The following is a 19,194-nucleotide window of genomic DNA, read 5'->3' as shown; positions in this document are numbered from 1 at the left end:
GCGAGTAAAAACAAAGTGACCTGATAGTGTACGACCGCATTAACTATTAATGGTCCGACGTCTTTTCATTGTTTCAGCAGTCCGTGTACTAAACATGCAGAATTATCAATATTTTGCTGACAAAATTATTATGATTTGCCCAATACACGCTTACAGAGTGTAAGGTTTTTAAAAAACGGGGATGATGATATGAATAGCTGCCTATTTACTCCATCTACATATCTGACAATATTTTGCTAATTTAAAAAAAATAAATAAATCTGTGATAAAAAGAAACATACTACTAATACATAATAAAACATTTCATTTCCTTAAAACGCTATCTTACTAAGCAAATTAATTACATATATTACTTTTGTTAACAAAATATACAGTTCCTGACATGACAGAATGTTGGTATGCAGCACAAATTAGTCTTTCACATCACATTATATTTCTACTTTTATAATATATTATATTGTGCCTGATGAAGACCTGTGGATCGAAACGTTGCATTATTTAATAAATTATTTATTAGAGCAGTTATTTTCAGTGTGCGGACTTCACATTTCTTTTTTCATTACTTTTATAATATGCAATATTCCTGATGGAAAGATGGTTAGATCTAAGCTCTCAGCAATGTCTGCATTCGCAGTTATAAATGAAAATTTTCTATATATACATCAAACCCTTTCATTTATACATTTACCAAAAATACTGCAGGAGACTCCTGCAATCTGTATCAATTTTTTTTTCTTTTACTTTTATAATATGCAGTATTCCTGATGGGAAAGATGGTTAGATCTAAGCTTTCACCAGAAATATGTGCATTTTTTATATATTATATATATATATAATTTTTTTTTTTTTTTTTTGGTCTGGAAGGCAATATGCATATGGAAATTTTATGGAGATATGGTCACAAGGCAAGGTATCCTAAGCCATGGTTACTTCAGGGAAAAAGTGACAAAGCTTACACATATACTTAAATCAAGTGAACCAGGTGCAGATTCTGACATATATATGGCTTTACAAATCTAAAAACTTGTGTACATATACATTTAGGATGAAACATACACAAAGCCTTGTATACATGAGGCCCTTGGTCATAAGGATTTTATTTTTTTTTAAGAGTCTGCTGACTTGTTACCAGTTTCCTATATTTATGTTTGTCATGTGAAACTATTCTAGAAGATCCTCCTTGAACAAACATGTTTATAAATAACAATTAGTGTGCCATGATCAACTGACTAACAAACTAATATATATATATATATATATATATATATATTTTTTTAGAGTAGATCTTTTAAAAATCACTTAACTTTAAAGTCACAATGAAATCAAAGTATTGTGACATACGTATTGTTTTTTAAACATTACAAGGTCAAAAAAAAAAAAAAAAAAAAAAACATGCACAAATTGTTCACAAAATAAGCTCAACAATATGCATTTAGAAAATAGAGAATTTTCATTTCATGCTGAAATAATTGTAAAAAAACAACATGAACATTAAAACCTCTTCAAATCTTTGTAAGTGAAATATAGGCATGTCCTTGAACTGGAATGCAATTGTGTTGACAAGCCAATAAGATGCAGAGGCAAGGTTTCCAGTGTCTGTCTCTTTAATGTCTATTTTATCCAAATCCACTTCTCTTTTTTTACGTTAAAAACTTCAAGTATTTGTTGGGAACACAAAGTCCAAAAACATTTTTTTCTTCTAAAATGCAAAGACAAAAAAGAAAGAAAAGAAAAATCTAATAAAACAGATAACAAGAAATAATAACCATCTTAAAAACAACTGTTCAATCATATTATCAAAGCCATAATAGTCATTAACACGAATATCAAGTTTTCAGTTTCATCTTAAAAATGTCTAACATCTATTATCCTACGACTAAAGGAAATTCACTATTTACTAAAAAAAAAAAAAAAGTTAACTTTCTGCTTGGCAGTCGGTTAAGATGAAAATGACTAAACCAATCCACTGATCTTCATTCCAGCCACTATTTTGCTAGTTTTTCTACCAACACAATAGCAAAAGTGGTCAATAAAAACAAAAAAAAAATAAAACCAAAACCTAAAAGAATTGGTCACAATACATGAAAACAAAGCCTAAAAAGAACATGTTCCTATAATAAAATTAAATAGCAACAGCACATTTAAAAAGTTTCTAAAATAAAACTCCTAATGCACTGCAATTTGCAAATCCAAGTGAAGTCCATACACACATGCACTGAGAGACATTACTGATGAGGAACAGCCTTGATGCATCCAATCGTGCCCTACGCTTTTGTTGCCACCTGCTGGTAGGAGGCAAACATCTACAGTACTGGGCATTTGAGTATTCAGCCTTCTGCAATAAACCCAGAGAGCACCAACAACTGCTTGTATACAGTAACTCTGCCTGGATCCACGTCTACAGTGTCTACAGTCTAGTCCATATTGTATAATATGAAACCTGAGCTCTAGACTTGTTACTTTTACAAATGAGTCAGGGAGGTATTACACAAAACAGCAGCTTTTTTTCCCCAACAAGCATCTAAAACTCACCCATCAGCCATCGTCCCAACAATCCCTCGCTCTGAAGGAAAAAGAAAAGCAGATCGATTCAGAAACATTTCAGGGAGAGATTGCCGCCCAGTGGAGCAGCTTCGCACACACTTGGCGTCATTTGGCTGCATTACAGTACTTTTTTTGATAAATGATTGGGTTCAGTCTATACACACACAAGCCCAGTGAACTGAGGGCCAGTTGAGGTAATGAAATATTCAAAAAGGTACAACACTGCACAATCCCTAAACTCGCCGAAACCGCACAGTTTTTAAAAACACGCACGGACCAGATGGCTCGCTCATGCCGCCATGAAACCCACACACCTGGTCCACCTAACACAAACACCGAACAAGTTGGACAAGACGACAATAAATTAAAAAGCGAAAATAAATACGATTCAATCCATCTTCTCTGCCTACAGAGCCTCGCCCAATCAGAGAGCAGGATACTGATATCAATCTCGTTTGGTCCTAGGAGGGAGGAGGAGGAGGAGGGCCGGGACCTTTGGGAAGATGCTTCAGGCGGGAACAGCACAGTACCTACGTTCCTCAGATAAAAATGTACGTCCATCTGCACACGAGACGCCATCACCCCTATACAGCGTTCTAATACAACTCTAAAACTAATGCATTTGCTCAAGGATCATTTGCACAGGATGCTTCATAAGAAATAGAGGAATCTGCACAACACAACTCCCCAAAAAAAAACTACATTACATGAAAATAACAGTACGGGAAAAAAATATCTTAGAGAAAGTATGCGTGATATCGAACAGAAAGCATTCGTTTGAATGAGGAAGCAGTAACAAAGAAAGAAGACTTGAGAAGAACTTTTGGTTATCAGAATTTTAAGAATAAAACCTAAGAACCCGCAAAAGGACCACAGTGATAAAAGTCTAAATCGACAGAATTTGGAGGTACACCACGGATTAAAGATGGCCGCGTGGGTGATGCTGTGGACTTGTGGGCACTGTCATCTCATCTGTTAGTAAGATCACGGTCAGCGCAGTCTTGTGATTTGCATTATTCCAGATATCTGTATTGCACAACATTGACGTTGGCTCATTTAGTCAAAATTCAACAAAATTCCATGAGATTTTCTTTTCTTTTTTTTTCTTTTTTTTCCTGTGGAAAACTCTATTTCCCATAATCCTCAAGCACACAGTCAGTATAAAACTGTTCTCAGCAGCATCAGAAGCATTATTCATCAGTGTTGTGAAAGTGGAACTGGAAAAGATGTTTTTCTGAGAAACTCTCTTGGAAAGAGTGCTGAGAATGCGTTCAAAAGCATGTGATCCTTCAGACATCTCCAACGCAAGCTTGATCCTATGATCCACATTTCCCAGAATCCACCTCATCCCTCATCTCTCTTCTTTTCTTGATACTTTTGATGAATGCCATGCTGTGGATCTGATATAGAAATAAAGAAAAAGAAAGACTTAGGACAGCAAAAGAAACATTTAGTTAGTTCACTCAAAAAAATTTAAATTCTCCCCCTCATGTCGTTCTTCGGAACACAAATGAAGAGATTTTAAATGAAATCTGAAATTTCTGTCCCCCCATTGACAGCTATGCAGCTACCACTTTGACACTTCAAAACGCTCATAAAGAGATCGAAAAACTAATCCATGTGAATTGAGCGGTTTTGTCCAAATTTCACACGATCAATTTATATTTAGGCTTTTATTCTCATATAAACATTCATCAATGCACACATCAGTTATGATAAACGGAAGCTTAAGCAAGCTTGCGTGACGTGCGAGAACCAATGAGGTTTATTCTCGCGCATCAAGCAAGTTCAGTTGAGCTTTTGTTCGTGTTCTCTGATCAGAGTTTATATGTGAATAAAAACTTAAATTCAATCTGTTCATCATATAAAGTGATCCAGTCTCTCTAGAAAATTTGGTCTAAAACGCAATTCATATGGATTAGTTTTACCATCTCTTTATAAACTTATTGAAGCATCAAAGTGGTACTGGCGTGGACTGTCGATGGAGGGAAATAAATCTGACAGATTTTATTAAAAATATCTTCATTTGTGTTCTGAAGATGAACCGAAGTCTTACAGTTTTGGGACAACATGAGGGGGAATAATTAATGACAAAACATATGATTCACAAATTAATTGCTAAGTTTAACCATCATAGAGTGAAAGTTTATCAGTTTCTTTATTAATTTACACATTCAAGTGATTTTAAACCATTTGAACACAAGACGAGGCGAAAGAGAACTTGATTGTGCACATAGCTGCACACACCCGAAGCGAGCGCGCACAGAGAGAGGCGCGTTTCAGAACACATTCCTCTTTCGCGTCTCTTTGCGCTTGATCTTTGGACACAAAAACAAAATTATGTTAAAATACCCTTCTCGGCAAGTATTCTCATAAACAGTCAGTTATATTTTTTAAAAGGTGCCCTAGAATCAAAAATTGAATTTATCTTGGCATAGTCAAATAACAAGAGTTCAGTACATGGAAATGACATACAGTGAGTCTCAAACTCCATTGTTTCCTCCTTCTTATATAAATCTCTTTTGTTTAAAAGACCTCAGAACAACAGGCGAATCTCAACATAACACCAACTGTTACGTAACAGTCGGGATCATTAATATGTACACCCCCAATATTTGCATATGCCAGCCCATGTTCCCAACATTATGAAAGGCATTAGACAAGGGCAGCCAGTAATGTCTGGATCTGCACAGGTGAATCAACAGACCAGGTAAGCAAGCAAGAACAATAGCGAAAAATGGCAGATGGAGCAATAATAACTGACATGATCCATGATATCATGATATTTTTAGTGATATTTGTAAATTGTCTTTCTAAATGTTTTGTTAGCATGTTGCTAATATACTGTTAAATGTGGTTAAAGTTACCATCGTTTCTTACTGTATTCACAGAGACAAGAGCCGTCGCTATTTTCATTTTTAAACACTTGCAGTCTGTATAATTCATAATTAATTAATTCTTTATAAATTTCTCCAACAGTGTGTAATGTTAGCTTTAGCCACGGAGCATAGCCTCAAATTCATTCAGAATCAAATGTAAACAATATAACAGTATACAATACTCACATAATCCGACGCAAGCATGCCGCATGCATGACGAACACTTTGTAAAGATCCATTTGAGGGTTATATTAGCTGTGTAAACTTTGTTTATGCACTGTTCAAGGCAAGCACGAGCTCCGTGGACGGTGAGCACGAGAATTAAAGGGCCAGTAGCCCTGAATCGGCTCATTTGTAATGATGCCCCAAAATAGGCAGTTAAAAAATTAATTTAAAAAAATCTATGGGCTATTTTGAGCTGAAACTTCACAGACACATTCAGGGGACACCTTAGACTTATATTACATCTTTTTAGAGAGGCCACCCTGCTTTTTAGATATCGGTATTAACACCAGACATTTAAAATAATAGTAAATAATATATCAATGTCATTGTTCATTTTGAGTGAATGCATTTGAAAAAGGTTTGTCAGAAAACGCATATCCTTGTACTGACCTAATGAAGGTTTTAAAGGCTGCACTCTGGGGATTGATACACAAAGGCACTCGTTTGCCTTGCTGGTGCTCCGTTATAAAACGATGGATGAGCTCTGAGATGAACAGAGAAAACGGGTCATCAAAATAGGTCCTTCATGTCAAAAGAAGATGAAGTTTAATATTATAACAAAGGGCCAGAGTGATAAAAAGAGTGTCACCTTTGCCCTGCCAGACAGAGTGCATGCTCTGCTCATAGTTGTGGCTGAAAGGTCGATCCGCAGGCGGCTCGAAGTCTCGGGTGTACACCCTCCCGCTGGGCACTGAGTAACAGCACTTGCACATGCAGGTGTGGTACCGCAGACGACCCTCATCCAAATATGGATGAGACAGAGCATCGCTGCCCGAGATGCGTTTGGCCTATAGATGGAAACACACAGAATAATAATTATAACAACAACAGTCATTTTCACTATAAAATAATATGACATACAAATACATATAAATAAATAAATAAATAAAAGATATATAAATACAAAATAACTATAATTTTATATAAAAGAACATGAAGTTTACACTACGATTCAAAAGTCTGAGGTCAGTAAGATTTTTATTTTCTATTTTTTTAAAGAAATTAATACTTATATTCAGCATGGACACATTAAATTGATCAAAAGTGACATTTATAAGTAAAGACATTTATAATGTTGATTTCTATTTCTAAATGTTGTTCTTTTAAACAATCAAACAATTCTGAAAAAAAAATGCATCATTAATAAGAGTAAAAATATATTAAAATGGAAAACGTATTAATTGTAATACTTCAAAATATTACTATCAAATAAAAGCAGCCTATGTGAGCATAAGAAACTTCCCCCCCCCAAAAAATAAAAAATTCTTACCGACATCTTAGATCATTTTACTTTTATTCAATGATGATAATGATTCACTATATTCTAATTACTCTAATTTGTTTATTTATATATTTAGTATTCATTACAATAAAAAGCATTTTGTGAAAATAAAAGTTTTGTGAGAGTCAAGCATTTAAGGATGAATGTTATGATATGTATATTGACTAAAATGAACTATTATTTTAAGTGTAGGCTATTAAAAAAATTACCACAAAATGTCAAAATGTATACATCATACTCACTGGATCAAAAACTAGCATGCGGCACAAAAGATGAACAGCTTCATGTGTCGCCCCATCTGACAACATGTACAGAACAGACAATGATGGCTAAGGGAGAAAAAGCAAAAAGTAGAAAAGTTAGAACATTGCATTTGAATTGAGGATATATTCAAACATTACATTTTTAAAGACTAATAAATCACTGGATGAGAGGGTACAGAACTGGTTTGTGGGGTCCTCTAAGAATGTGCGCTCGAGCTCCTTCACACGCAGATGCCATGGCAGAAAGAGGAGGAGTCCCGAGAAGATCAGTGATCAGATCCAACTGAGAGAAAAAGAGAGGAGGAGGAACTGAGCGAGGGAGGTTTCAAAATCAAGTTAACAAAATAAATTAAATTTTAGAAAGATTTTAGAAATTTTATTGTATATTAAAGATTGCCCTTTATTATACACTGCCATTTAAAATTATGTAGTCTCTTATGCTCACCAAGAGTGCATTTATTTGATGAAAAATACAGTAAAACTAATATTGTGAAATGATTACAATTTAAATTAAGGGTCTACTAATATGTTTTAAAAATTTATTTTATGTCTATGAAGGCAAAGCTGAATTTTCAGCATCATTACTCCAGTCTTCAGTGTCACATGATCTTTCAGAAATCATTCTGATTTGATGCTCAAGAAACATTTATTATTATTAGCAATGTTGGCAAGTTGCACTGCTTGATATTTGTGTGTAAACATGAGTTTTTTTTCCCCAGGATTTTTTGAAGAGAAATTTCAAAAGAAGAGCATTTATTTGACAAGGTGAAAGTCACTTTTAATCAATTTAATGCATCCTTTCAGATTAAAAGTATACAAAAAAAAAATTAATGTTACTGGCTCCAAATTTTTGAACGGTAGCGTAAGTCATTACCTGTTGTATGGGGCTCTGAGCCTGAAAAAGAATGCGCCGGCCCAGCAACTCAGCAAAGATGCAGCCTACAGACCAGACATCTATAGCTGAAGTGTAATGCTGGCATCCCATCAGAACCTCCGGAGCACGGTAATACTGCGTCACCACCTCCTGGGTCATGTGACGAGAAGGATCTGGCTCCTCCACTCGTGCCAGGCCGAAGTCACAAATCTAAATGAGAAGGAAAAGTGCCATTACTCATCTTGCCATTATTATTTGACTGAGTACATTTGAGCAGACAGTTACCTTAAGCAGACAGTTGCTGTTGACCAGCAGGTTCCCTGGTTTGATGTCTCGGTGCAGAATGCCTGCAGAGTGCAGGTACTTCAGCCCTGAGAGATAGAGAGAGGATGCCTCATTAAGGACATCAATAGGAGGAACAATACTAACATATCACACAACATGAGCAAACACCAACTACTGACTAGGAAACCCAAGACTTCCTGCACTTGCTAATACCAACACCCATGTTATTAAAGGTGCTGTGTCTCCACAAGCTTGGTTGTACAAAACAAAAATTGTGTCATGGATAAAGTTGGAAGGCAGGCATGGAAAACAAATCCTCCTAAAAGAGAAAATGCAGAAAGAAAAAAGGAGGATCTGACTCTTTTTCATATTAATAAAAAGACCCCTAAAAGTTATTACCTTATTTCACATCAAGTAAAGAAAATACATTTATTTATTTGCCAGGCAAAATGTAATTTTATGGGGCCCTGAGCCTGGAAAAGAATACGCCGGCCCAGCAACTCAGCAAAGATGCAGCCTACAGACCAGACAAAGAAAAAAAAAAAAAATATATATATATATATATATTTTTTTTTTTTAATTTTTTTTTTTTTATATATAAAATATATATAAAATATTAAATATTAAATGTATATAAAATATTAAATAAATATATATTTCCAATAAATGATGTTCTTTTGAACTTTCTATCCAAGAATCATGAAAACAGCGTCATGGTTTCCACAAAAATAATAAGTAGCACAACTGTTTTTAACATTGAATCATCATATTAGAATAATTTTTGCCATCACAAGAATAAATTATATTTTGAAATTATAATATAATAAAAAACAAAAGGTTTTAAATTGTAATAATAATTCACAATATTACTGTTTCAATGTACTTTTGATCAAATAAACGCAACCTTGCTAAGCATTAGAGATGCTTAAAATATCTTTTAAAATATATTTCCAATCCAAAACTTTAAGAGTATAATACCATTAATATTAGTATTGTCATATCTACTCCAGATTCATTATAAACAAACAGTCTCAGCAAGAAGATTCATTTGACTCCTCCAGCAACGAGTCAAAACTGCCTCAAACAAGATTAACAGTTCAGTAGGATTTTGTTAACAAATTTTATTTTCAGAACATAAGATTAAAGTTTTCTAGGCCGATTACAAGGTCAAACATAATCCCATTCTGCAAGACAGGCACAAAACATACCAAACTCTCATCTGTCCTGATTAAATAATCCTGATCCCCAAAATAAAAAAAAAACATATATTTTTTTAAATTATAATCCCAAAGTAACATATGGCCATGTGAACTCACCCCTGAGTATCTGGTAGAGGAACACCTTGATGTGATCGGTGGTGAGAGGCTGAGGGGAAACGATGACTTTATGTAGGTCACTCTGCATGAGCTCAGTGATCACGTATCTACACCACAGACCCAGTTAAGATCATAACTGACCTGCAAAACATCTACAGACACAATAGCAAGTTCTACCATGAGAGCACAAGATGGAAACTAGCAGGGGAAAAAAAGAAAATATCAACACATTATTTTATATCATCAATGGCATGTGAATTGAAAAAAATCTAGCCATACATCTGTTAAATATATTAACACAGTTAGTTTTCCAGCTGGCAAATAACAGGTTTATTTACTCGCCAAAGCTAATTTTCACTTGCATTTGGTGCTTGGTGAGGTATTCATTTTGGATGCAAACCAGGATATTCATAACAAATTAATTTGTTATGTGCAAAAAAGCTTCACATTATGCTGCACTGGAGTTAAACATACTAGACAGAAAAATTTGTATTGTAAGACTACAATTTCCAACTCACATATACAAGTTACACTCTATATTAATATAGCAAGTTGCTCTGAAAACAACTAAACTCTTTACATCAGTTCTGATCTGGCATTTCTCCATGTTTATGCTGCTTTATGTTTTCAATGTAAAAAAGTATGATCCACATTTTTGGATAATGCATCGAGAAAAAAAAAAAAAAAAAAGCTTTATTAAGTTATATTCACAACTTTGGATTTAAACATAGCTAGTGATAGAATGCAAATACATACACTGTGGTATAACGTTATACCAGTAGGAACATGGTATTTACAGTCACCTACTACTAATGGAGGCAAGCCAATTACTTAATCACATTATTACATAGGCATGAATAGAAATAATAAATAAAGAGAAAAGATTCAGAGGGGAAGAGATTTAGGCGAAATGTGGGTCTGAAGGATACATCTCCTCAAAGCAGTCGATTTGTGGAGGTTGGAGAATGTCAAGGGCAGACAACACCTGCCAAAGCAAATTTCCATCATTACAAAAAACAAACAAATTCTAAAACTCATGAATGCATGATTCCCTTTTCAGCCCGCAAAACTTACGTTGTCATGTTTAAAGAAACACAGCATCCGGAGTTCCCTGAACACACGTTTGCAGGAGACCAGGTTCTGGAAGACATTCGGCATTTTCTTCAGAGCCACCTTTCGCCCATCCCGAGGGTCCGTCACAGACCTACCGAAGCAATGCAACAGGGTAGCTAGGTGTTAACATTACTGAAGAAAATGTGAGTGTGTAATATATAAAACCACTGAGATTTAATTTTAAAATGTATTAAACTATAAAAGAAACTTCTTTAGAGTGCCTACATGGACAGACAGTCATCATAAATCAGTGTGTTTGGACAACAGCAGGACTTACCAGACCACCCCAAATGCACCATAACCAATAGGTCGATCTGGTTCCATTTCAGCTGGACTTGGAACCTCACTTGCTGGGTTACTGTGAGGTTGCGGGATGGCCGCCCCTCCGCCTGCGCTGCCCCCGAGAGATGCCGGGTGCCTGGGAGTCCCAGCCGGTGCGTTGGGTCCAGTGGGATTTGGTGTTGCACTGAGGCCCGTTGAGGTAGTGCCGGTCGTGGTGTTGACACAAAAATACTTGTGGCCTAAATCTGATCCAGGGAACAAGTTACCACACACTGTCGGCCGAGTGGATCCATGGAACGCCATCCTAGAACAAACACAGGTGAGAAATGATCATTAAAGGGATGGTCCACCACAAAAATTACAATTCTGTCATCATTTACTCACCCTCACGTTGTACCAAACCTGTATGCATTTCTTTCTTCTGCTGAGCACAAAATAAGATAATTTGAAGAATGTTGATAACCAAGCAATTTCAGTTTGCTACTGACTTTGTATTTTTGTCCATACAATAGAAATCAATGGGAATCAAATCTGTTTGGTTACCAACATTCTTCAAAATGTCTTCTCCACAGAGGAAAGTCAGTAATACATGAGGGTGAGTAAATGGCCATTTTCATTTTTGAAAAATCCCTTTAAAATGATTTTACTATTTAACTACACCGCGACAGTAGGTAAATAAAATCACAAATTTCTAAATTATTCTAAATTTCTTAGTGACATATTACCAAAAACAACAACAAAACATTCTGTCATCATTTACTCATACTCGTACCTGTTATTTTTTAATGGAAGACAAATGGAACAAAACAGGCTCTACATGAAATTTTATTCATGTAAAATATGTAACCATTAGACACATTGCTACATCGGTTCTCATGTTTGTCAAAATTGAACAACAAAATTGAAGTCTCATTATGTGGGATGGAAAATGACAATCAAAATGTACGGGGTAGTTTCTCCCCAGTGAATTTAAAGGGTTAGTTCACCCAGAAATTAAAATTCTGTCATTACTTACTCACCCTCATGTCGTTCCACACCCGTTCATCTTCAGAACACAAATTAAGACATTTTGATGAAATCCAATGGCTCAGTGAGGCCTGCATTGCCAGCAATATCACTGAACCTCTCAAGATCCATAAAGCTACTCAAAACATATTTATAACAGTTCATGTGACTACAGTGGCTCTACTTTAATTTTATAAAGCAACGAGAATACTTTTTGTGCACCAAAAAACAATAAGGACTTTTCAACAATATCTAGTAATGGGCGAGTTCAAAACTCTGCTTCATGAAGCTATGAAGCTTTATGAATATTTAGGTGCATTCACACCATCTCATCATTCCAGTAATTACGTGATTCTAGCTTGTAAAAAGTGTTCACATCCTCGTAGAGCTCATAATTACAGCTTGTAAGCTGGGAGTTTTCTGAAATGTAGCACGTGGCCACTGTAGATTCATTTAGGCATTGATAGTGGTGCCATAGAAACGCAGAATTCCCAGACGGAGGATGTGAACAGCTCCGAATATAACGTCACGTGTTGTCATCTCAAGATTCCGGTAAATACGAGGTGGCGTGAACGCAGCATTTTGTTTCTAATCAGTTGTCCAGAGCACCAAAGTCACGTGATTTCAGCAGTTTAATACATGATCCGAAACACCGATTCGAAACAAAAGATTCGTACAGCTTCATAAAGCAGAGTTTTGAACTCGCCCATCACTAGATATTGTTGAAAAAAGTCGATATTTTGTTTTTTTGGTGCACAAAGTATTTGACGCTTTATAATATTAATATTGAACCACTGTAGTCACATGAACTGTTTTTTTTTAGTCACATGTTTTTAGTACCTTTATGGATCTTGAGAGGTTCAGTGACATTTCTGGCTATACAGGCCTCACTGTGCCATCGGATTTCATCAAAAATATCTTAATTTGTGTTCTGAAGATGAACGAAGGTGTGGAATGACATGAGGGTGAGTAATAAATGACATAATTTTCATTTTTAGCTTGTTCCTCACACCAAGTTATCATATTCCTTCAGAAGACTTTGAAATATACCGTACGAGTTGTATGGACCACTTTTATGGTGTTTGTGTCATTTTGGGGGCTTAACATTCAGGGTCACATGCAGGTTTGTAATGACATGAAGTGTGTAAATAAATAATGACAATTTTTTTTTAGATATATTAATCTTAAATGTATATATTATACACATATTTGACTATTCCTTTCAACATATCATTGTTTGAACAGTCTTCATGGCAATATGGTAGTATGTTATGGTACATTAAAAGGTAAAGACTTCCTCAACAAATAACCAGCCCAACATGAATTAAGTTACAATGAAGAACTATAAATAAAGTAAAACTGGCAAATATTAGGCAAAACAAACAAATTGTCTTGGAGTCAGTGTTCAGTTGCAGTGCATCCGCATTGCAACACCGCAGATCAATCAGAAACATTACTAGACCAAATGCATGCCAAAGGTTGATGTACTTTAATCATGTGCTCGCTCGGTGGCCTGACAGCACCTTCATCGATAACATCGGTTTAAACAGCCTGCAAAAATAATAATAATAAATAAAAAAGGTGCTTGCAGCTCGTCTGGAAAGTTAGCATCAGTTTTGTTCCTCATCTTTGTTCGCAAGCTGCTCTTTCCTCTATATATCCAAGCTAACAAGCTACGCTGCAATGACACAACTCGTTACAAGGTTAATATTTAAGCTGCTACAAGCCAGTCCACACACCACAGCAGTCTGCCAACACATATCTCAATCTTCTACATGTTTTGTTTTAATTTCATATAATTCTCAAGCCAGTTAACTCTAATATAATGCAGCTAATACGACCTCACCAGCTGTTACCTCTGGCTAGCTGGCTAATTAATCTGCTCCGTGACCTATATATTATGTTTATATGCACAAACGATGCTTTCAGAGCGAAAATTACAACATAAAGTGAATATAATCACTCCTAATGCACCAAGAAAGGGAAACGCGAGCTGTAAGTCGTGATGAAGGCTGATAATGTAGGTTTATTGGCTACAGTTGTTTGTAAAGTTAGCTTTAGCTCGGCGGCTAACCTCTCGGAGCTGATGGCAACAGCGGCGGCGGCGGCGGAGCTCAAATCTTCATGACGGATGCTGCGGGTCGCAGCGCTCTCCCTGCATTTCTACTCGCTTTAAATCCTTCTGCTTCAGCTGCTGATCCCAAACCTGAACTGTCTCGCCGTGTTCCTCTTTTTCTGATCTGGAAATCAGCTGTTGGAAATAGCGGTAGTGAGGGAGAAGGAGGAGTTGAGAGAGGGGGATGGAGTGAAAGAAAAGAGGGATGAGTGTATGGGGGAGGGGAGGACCACCGGTGTAAACAATGCGAGAGACGCAGTTTAACCGTTCACTCTTGTCTTGTGTTAATAATACACTCACTGCGTCGAATAGAGTTCAAAATACAGAGCCTGAAACTTTAAAAAATGAAGCTTTATTGTCAGAGATTTACTATAATTTGAGACTGTCTAATACAGTTTAATACCCTTATTTGTGTGATGCTATAGTTTGTTTTGCAAAAATTGGGGTAACGTAACAGGGTTGAGCTTGATAAAAGCTTGATGAACACAGTTAATAGCCTAATAAAATTTGTGTAAAAACCATTTTCTACAATTGTTACATGCTTTTTTAGTTATCCCCCTGTTTCATAGACAAGACTTAAAGGGTTAGTTCACCCAAAAATGAAAATAATGTCATTTATTACTCACCCTCATGTCGTTCCACACCCGTAAGACCTTTGTTCATCTTCAGAACACAAATTAAGATATTTTTGATGAAATCTGATGGCTCAGTGAGGCCTCTCTACACAGCAATGCCATTGTAAATCTCAAGAGCCATATAAAAGTACTAAAAACATATTTGAAACAGTTCATGTGACTACAGTGGTTCTACCTTAACATTATAAAGCGACGAGAATACTTTTTGTGCGCCAAAAAAAAATAAAAAAATAACGACTTTTCAACAATATCTTGTGATGGATGATTTCAAAACACTGCTTCGGAGCTTTACGAATTGAATTAGTGATTCGGATCTCCTGTGAAATCATGTGACTTTGCCGCTCCGATCCACTGATTTTATTCGTAAAGCTTCAAGAAATTGGCCATCACTTGATATTGTTGAAAATTCGTTATTCTTGTCATTTTATATAATATTAAGATAGAACCACTGAACTCACATGAACTGATTTAAATATGTTTTTTAGTATGGATCTTGAGATTTACAATGGCATTGCTGTCTATAGAGGCCTCACTGAGCCATCAGATTTCATCAAAAATATCTTAATTTGTGTTCTGAAGATGAACAAAGGACTTATGGGTGTGGAACGACATGAGGGTGAGTAATTAATGACATTATTTTCATTTTTGGGTGAACTAACCCTTTAAGATAGTCCCAGACTAAAATGCATGTTTGAGCTGTTTTAACTGAAAGCCACTCGCACTGAGATATCTTATGGCAAATGTCAGTGCCATTGTTTTGTCTCAAGATGCACATCAGTAATGTGTTTTTTCTTCTTTTTTTTTCTCATGCATGTTTATAAAAGCTACTTAAAGGTCCTAATTGAACTAAAGCCTAATCCTGGCTTAATCTAAGCTTTGAAACCAGGCCATTATGTTAATATTTATTCTTAAAAAAGATATTAATGTTTTTTTAATATCTGTCAATTAGAGTTTTTCTTAATTTATGATCATTTTAATTTTGCACCTTTTATATTATATATTTGCCATGCCAATAAAGCAGTAAAAACTGAAGCTAAATACATGAAATATTATATTATGACCTATGATATTGTTAAAGGTCAAGACCTCTAAGGTGGGACAGTCATTTGATGTTTTTAAAACTAGCTATGTTTATTAATTTTATAATAGATAGTTTCATTAGACATATCTAATAGTTCATATTACAAAAATATGGTGTTTGAAAAAAAGTAATGTTGTGTAACATTCACAGAAAAAAAAATCGTTTTCTTTCAAAAGAATCAATTCTTTCCATCACTATAGCAACCGTGATTCAAATGGATAAACGCACATCCGCATGATATCTCAATGAAGCAAGCGAGACAGCAATAGTTAAATTCAGTATAATTAGGTGCATGTTCATTATACAGAGATTAATTAGGATAAGAGCACAGCGACACCAACACATATTGGCGTTAAACAAGCATCAACACAAACAGAATTGGAAACATAGGTTACAGATCTTATTCAATGTAATCAACATTTTGTTACATTTGTTTAACGTCTTTTAACAAAAATCGAGATCAATGAGAAAAATATCAAAGGAGGCAATGAACAATAGACACATTTGTAGTATTCACATATACTATGTACATTGCAAATATAAATATTTTATCCTTGTAACCACGTTCAAATGAGGAAATTATGAGAGGAAATGGCATATTTGATCCCCTTAAATGTTGTCATTCAGGTCAAGATCATTTATGATGGAATGATCTCTCTTCCTGAACTTCAAGATCATGTAGATATGAGCCAGTATAATATAAGGAAATGGTTGGGATGTATAATGTGTCAATTCCTCTCAGTGCTCTACATTCCTCAACATTAGATTTTTTTTTTAAATAATGAACTGGGACAGCACTTAATAACAGCCTACATTTAAAACCAGTGATCTCTCCAATGGGATTTTGCAGGAAAATGTAGCGACACCCAAACCAGTCGTCTATCAGATCTTTGTAGGCTCTTCTTCAAAACACCTTTAGAGTGTATCCATCAGACCAGATCAAAGAATAAGAAGGAAAAGCAATTATAAGACTTGCTGCTCGGTCTGCACATAAAAGTGAATCTGAAGCAGGGTCGTGTTTCTTGAGTTCATTCAAAAGTCAAACTTATTTTGAGAGTCGTTCATGTCTAGCACAGTGGCAGCAAGATTTGAGGTGGACGGGAGGGGTGGGGTAATGGGTAGGTTTCCATGGCAATCTTTGTGTTGGCATTTCCATGGCAGCCTGGAGTGAGAAAACATGAGGTTTGATTGGTAATGCTGATTTGAATGCAATCACTTTCCTCCTCTATTAATAAATCATTTACATCAAAAAGGTGGACAATATAAAAGACAAAAAAACTGATTTATCATCACTTAACATTAGTACTGATATAGCTAAAAATAAATATCTAAGTATTTATGCATTTGCTCTGCAATGGCTAATTTTTAATCTTTTTTAAGATGTTTTTTTTTAACCATCATTTTGACCACGTACATTGTTTCCAAGTAAAACTCAAGTTAAAATAATCAGTGCATGTTTTTACAGTTTTTTTTTTCAATGACTGAAGACAAGACAAGAAAAAAAAAAAAAAATATATATATATATATATATATATTACTTTTCAATTATATTATTATATTATATGAGTACAAGCACTAATAATTTACATAGGTATACCACATATTACATTATATTTTTTTCTTAAGGTATACTACCATTCAAAAGTTTGGGGTCAGTCATATTTTCTGAAAAAGATCAATGTTTTTATTCAGCAAATGATGCATTAAATTGATCAAAAGTCACAGTAAAGGCATTTATAATGTTACAAAGACTTCTATTTCCATGATTTCTAGAAAAATATTAAGCAGCACAACTGTTTTCAATATTGATAATAATAGTAATAAATGTTTCTTGAGCATACTACAAATCATACTAGAATGATTTCTAAAGGATCATGTGACACTGGAGAAATTATGCTAAAAATTCAACTTTGCATCACAGGAATAAATTACACTTTTAAAATACATTACCATAGAAAACAGTCATTTTAAATTGTAATAATATTTCATAATATTGCTATTTTTACAGATTTTTTTTATCCAATTAATGCATACTTCGACTTCAACCAAATTACCAATTTTGAATGGTAGTGTATGTAAAATGCCAGATGGGGATTTCTGTGAACATTTTTGAATGACAACACAAATGAACCACTGAACAAGAGTTTTGAATTGATTCATTTAAATGGCAGTTTGAACTGATTCACAGAAATGAAACAAACTTAATACAAATATTAAAGGGTTAGTTAGGAACACAAATTAAGATATTTTTGATAAAATCTGATGGCTCAGTGAGGGCGATTTCAAAACACTGCTTCATGAAGCTTTTGTTTTGAATCAGTGGTTCGGAGCGTGAATCAAACTGCCAAAGTCACGTGAACCATTGAAATTTTGAAACACTTATGATGTAACGAAGCCTCGTTTACTGAAATCACATGATTTTGGCAGTTTGATTCACGCTCGAACCTCTGATTTGAAACAAAAGATTCATAAAGCTTTGAGGCTTCATGAAGCAGTGTTTTGAAATCTCCCATCACTAGATATTGTTGAATAAAGTTTTTTTGGCGCCACTGTAGTCATATTAACTGTTTTAAATATGTCTTTAGTAGCTTTCTGGGCATTTGAAAGTGTAAATTATCTTGCTGGCAATGCAGGCCTCATTGAGCCATCAGATTTTATCAAAAATATCTTAATTTGTATTCCAAAGATGAACGAATGTCTTACGGGTGTAGAACAACATGAGGGTGAGAAATTAATGACAGAAATTTTCATTTTTGGGTGAACTAACCCTTTAAAAAATCCATTAATTGCAAGACAAGCAGAGATCATGGAATCAGTCCTTAGGAAAATGAATGGGCTCTAACATGTAGCTCTGTGAAGGAAGCGCACAACGACAGGAATACCAATACAACAGTCTTTTAATATAACATTTAGGAAAACTCAGGAGAACAGAATGTACAGCCACTTGTATAAATGAAAACGGACAAGGGAACAGACTGAAACTCAGGGAATACATAAATACAAGAGGAAAACAAATGGAACTAATCAGGACACAGCTGAACAGAACAACAAATTAATCAGTAAGCAAAGAGACTAATGAGAAATGGGAAAATAGCCAACAGAAACAGAACATGAACATGACATGGGTTAATTAAAATTGCATAAACATTTCTGCAACTTTCAATTATGTGGCAGCAAAATGATTGCAAATATATTGTGAATATTTAATATATCAATCCTCACCTGTCCAGATTAGGCTCATCCTCTTGCACAATTTTCTCCCCTCCCACCCATTACCCCCGCTTCATCTACCCC

At 35.0% G+C, this 19,194-nt stretch overlaps 1 protein-coding gene and 1 long non-coding RNA gene across 2 annotated transcripts; both read right to left on the bottom strand.

Annotated features, from left to right (window-relative positions):
* Window positions 1–1,006: 1,006 nt before the first annotated feature.
* Window positions 1,007–14,360, bottom strand: nlk1 (nemo-like kinase, type 1). The gene is made up of 12 exons (XM_067381694.1): window positions 14,143–14,360; window positions 11,059–11,367; window positions 10,743–10,872; window positions 10,598–10,653; window positions 9,669–9,775; window positions 8,353–8,438; window positions 8,068–8,277; window positions 7,375–7,476; window positions 7,173–7,259; window positions 6,238–6,436; window positions 6,039–6,132; window positions 1,007–3,944 (listed from the first exon to the last, which is right to left on the bottom strand). The coding sequence occupies exons 2-12, from the start codon at window positions 11,364–11,366 to the stop codon at window positions 3,896–3,898; spliced, it is 1,428 nt and encodes a 475-aa protein (XP_067237795.1). The 5' UTR covers window position 11,367; window positions 14,143–14,360; the 3' UTR covers window positions 1,007–3,895.
* Window positions 14,361–16,193: 1,833 nt separating this feature from the next.
* On the bottom strand, window positions 16,194–19,158 carry LOC137010753 (uncharacterized). Its single transcript, XR_010893400.1, has 3 exons — window positions 19,123–19,158; window positions 18,668–18,751; window positions 16,194–17,062 (listed from the first exon to the last, which is right to left on the bottom strand). It is a non-coding gene; the product is annotated as an uncharacterized lncRNA (long non-coding RNA).
* Between the last annotated feature and the right edge of the window lie 36 nt (window positions 19,159–19,194).

Source organism: Chanodichthys erythropterus, chromosome 3 (genome assembly GCF_024489055.1).
Source record: "Chanodichthys erythropterus isolate Z2021 chromosome 3, ASM2448905v1, whole genome shotgun sequence".
In the NCBI taxonomy this organism is placed as follows: Eukaryota; Metazoa; Chordata; class Actinopteri; order Cypriniformes; family Xenocyprididae; genus Chanodichthys; species Chanodichthys erythropterus.
This window is presented reverse-complemented; position numbering and strand designations above follow the sequence as displayed.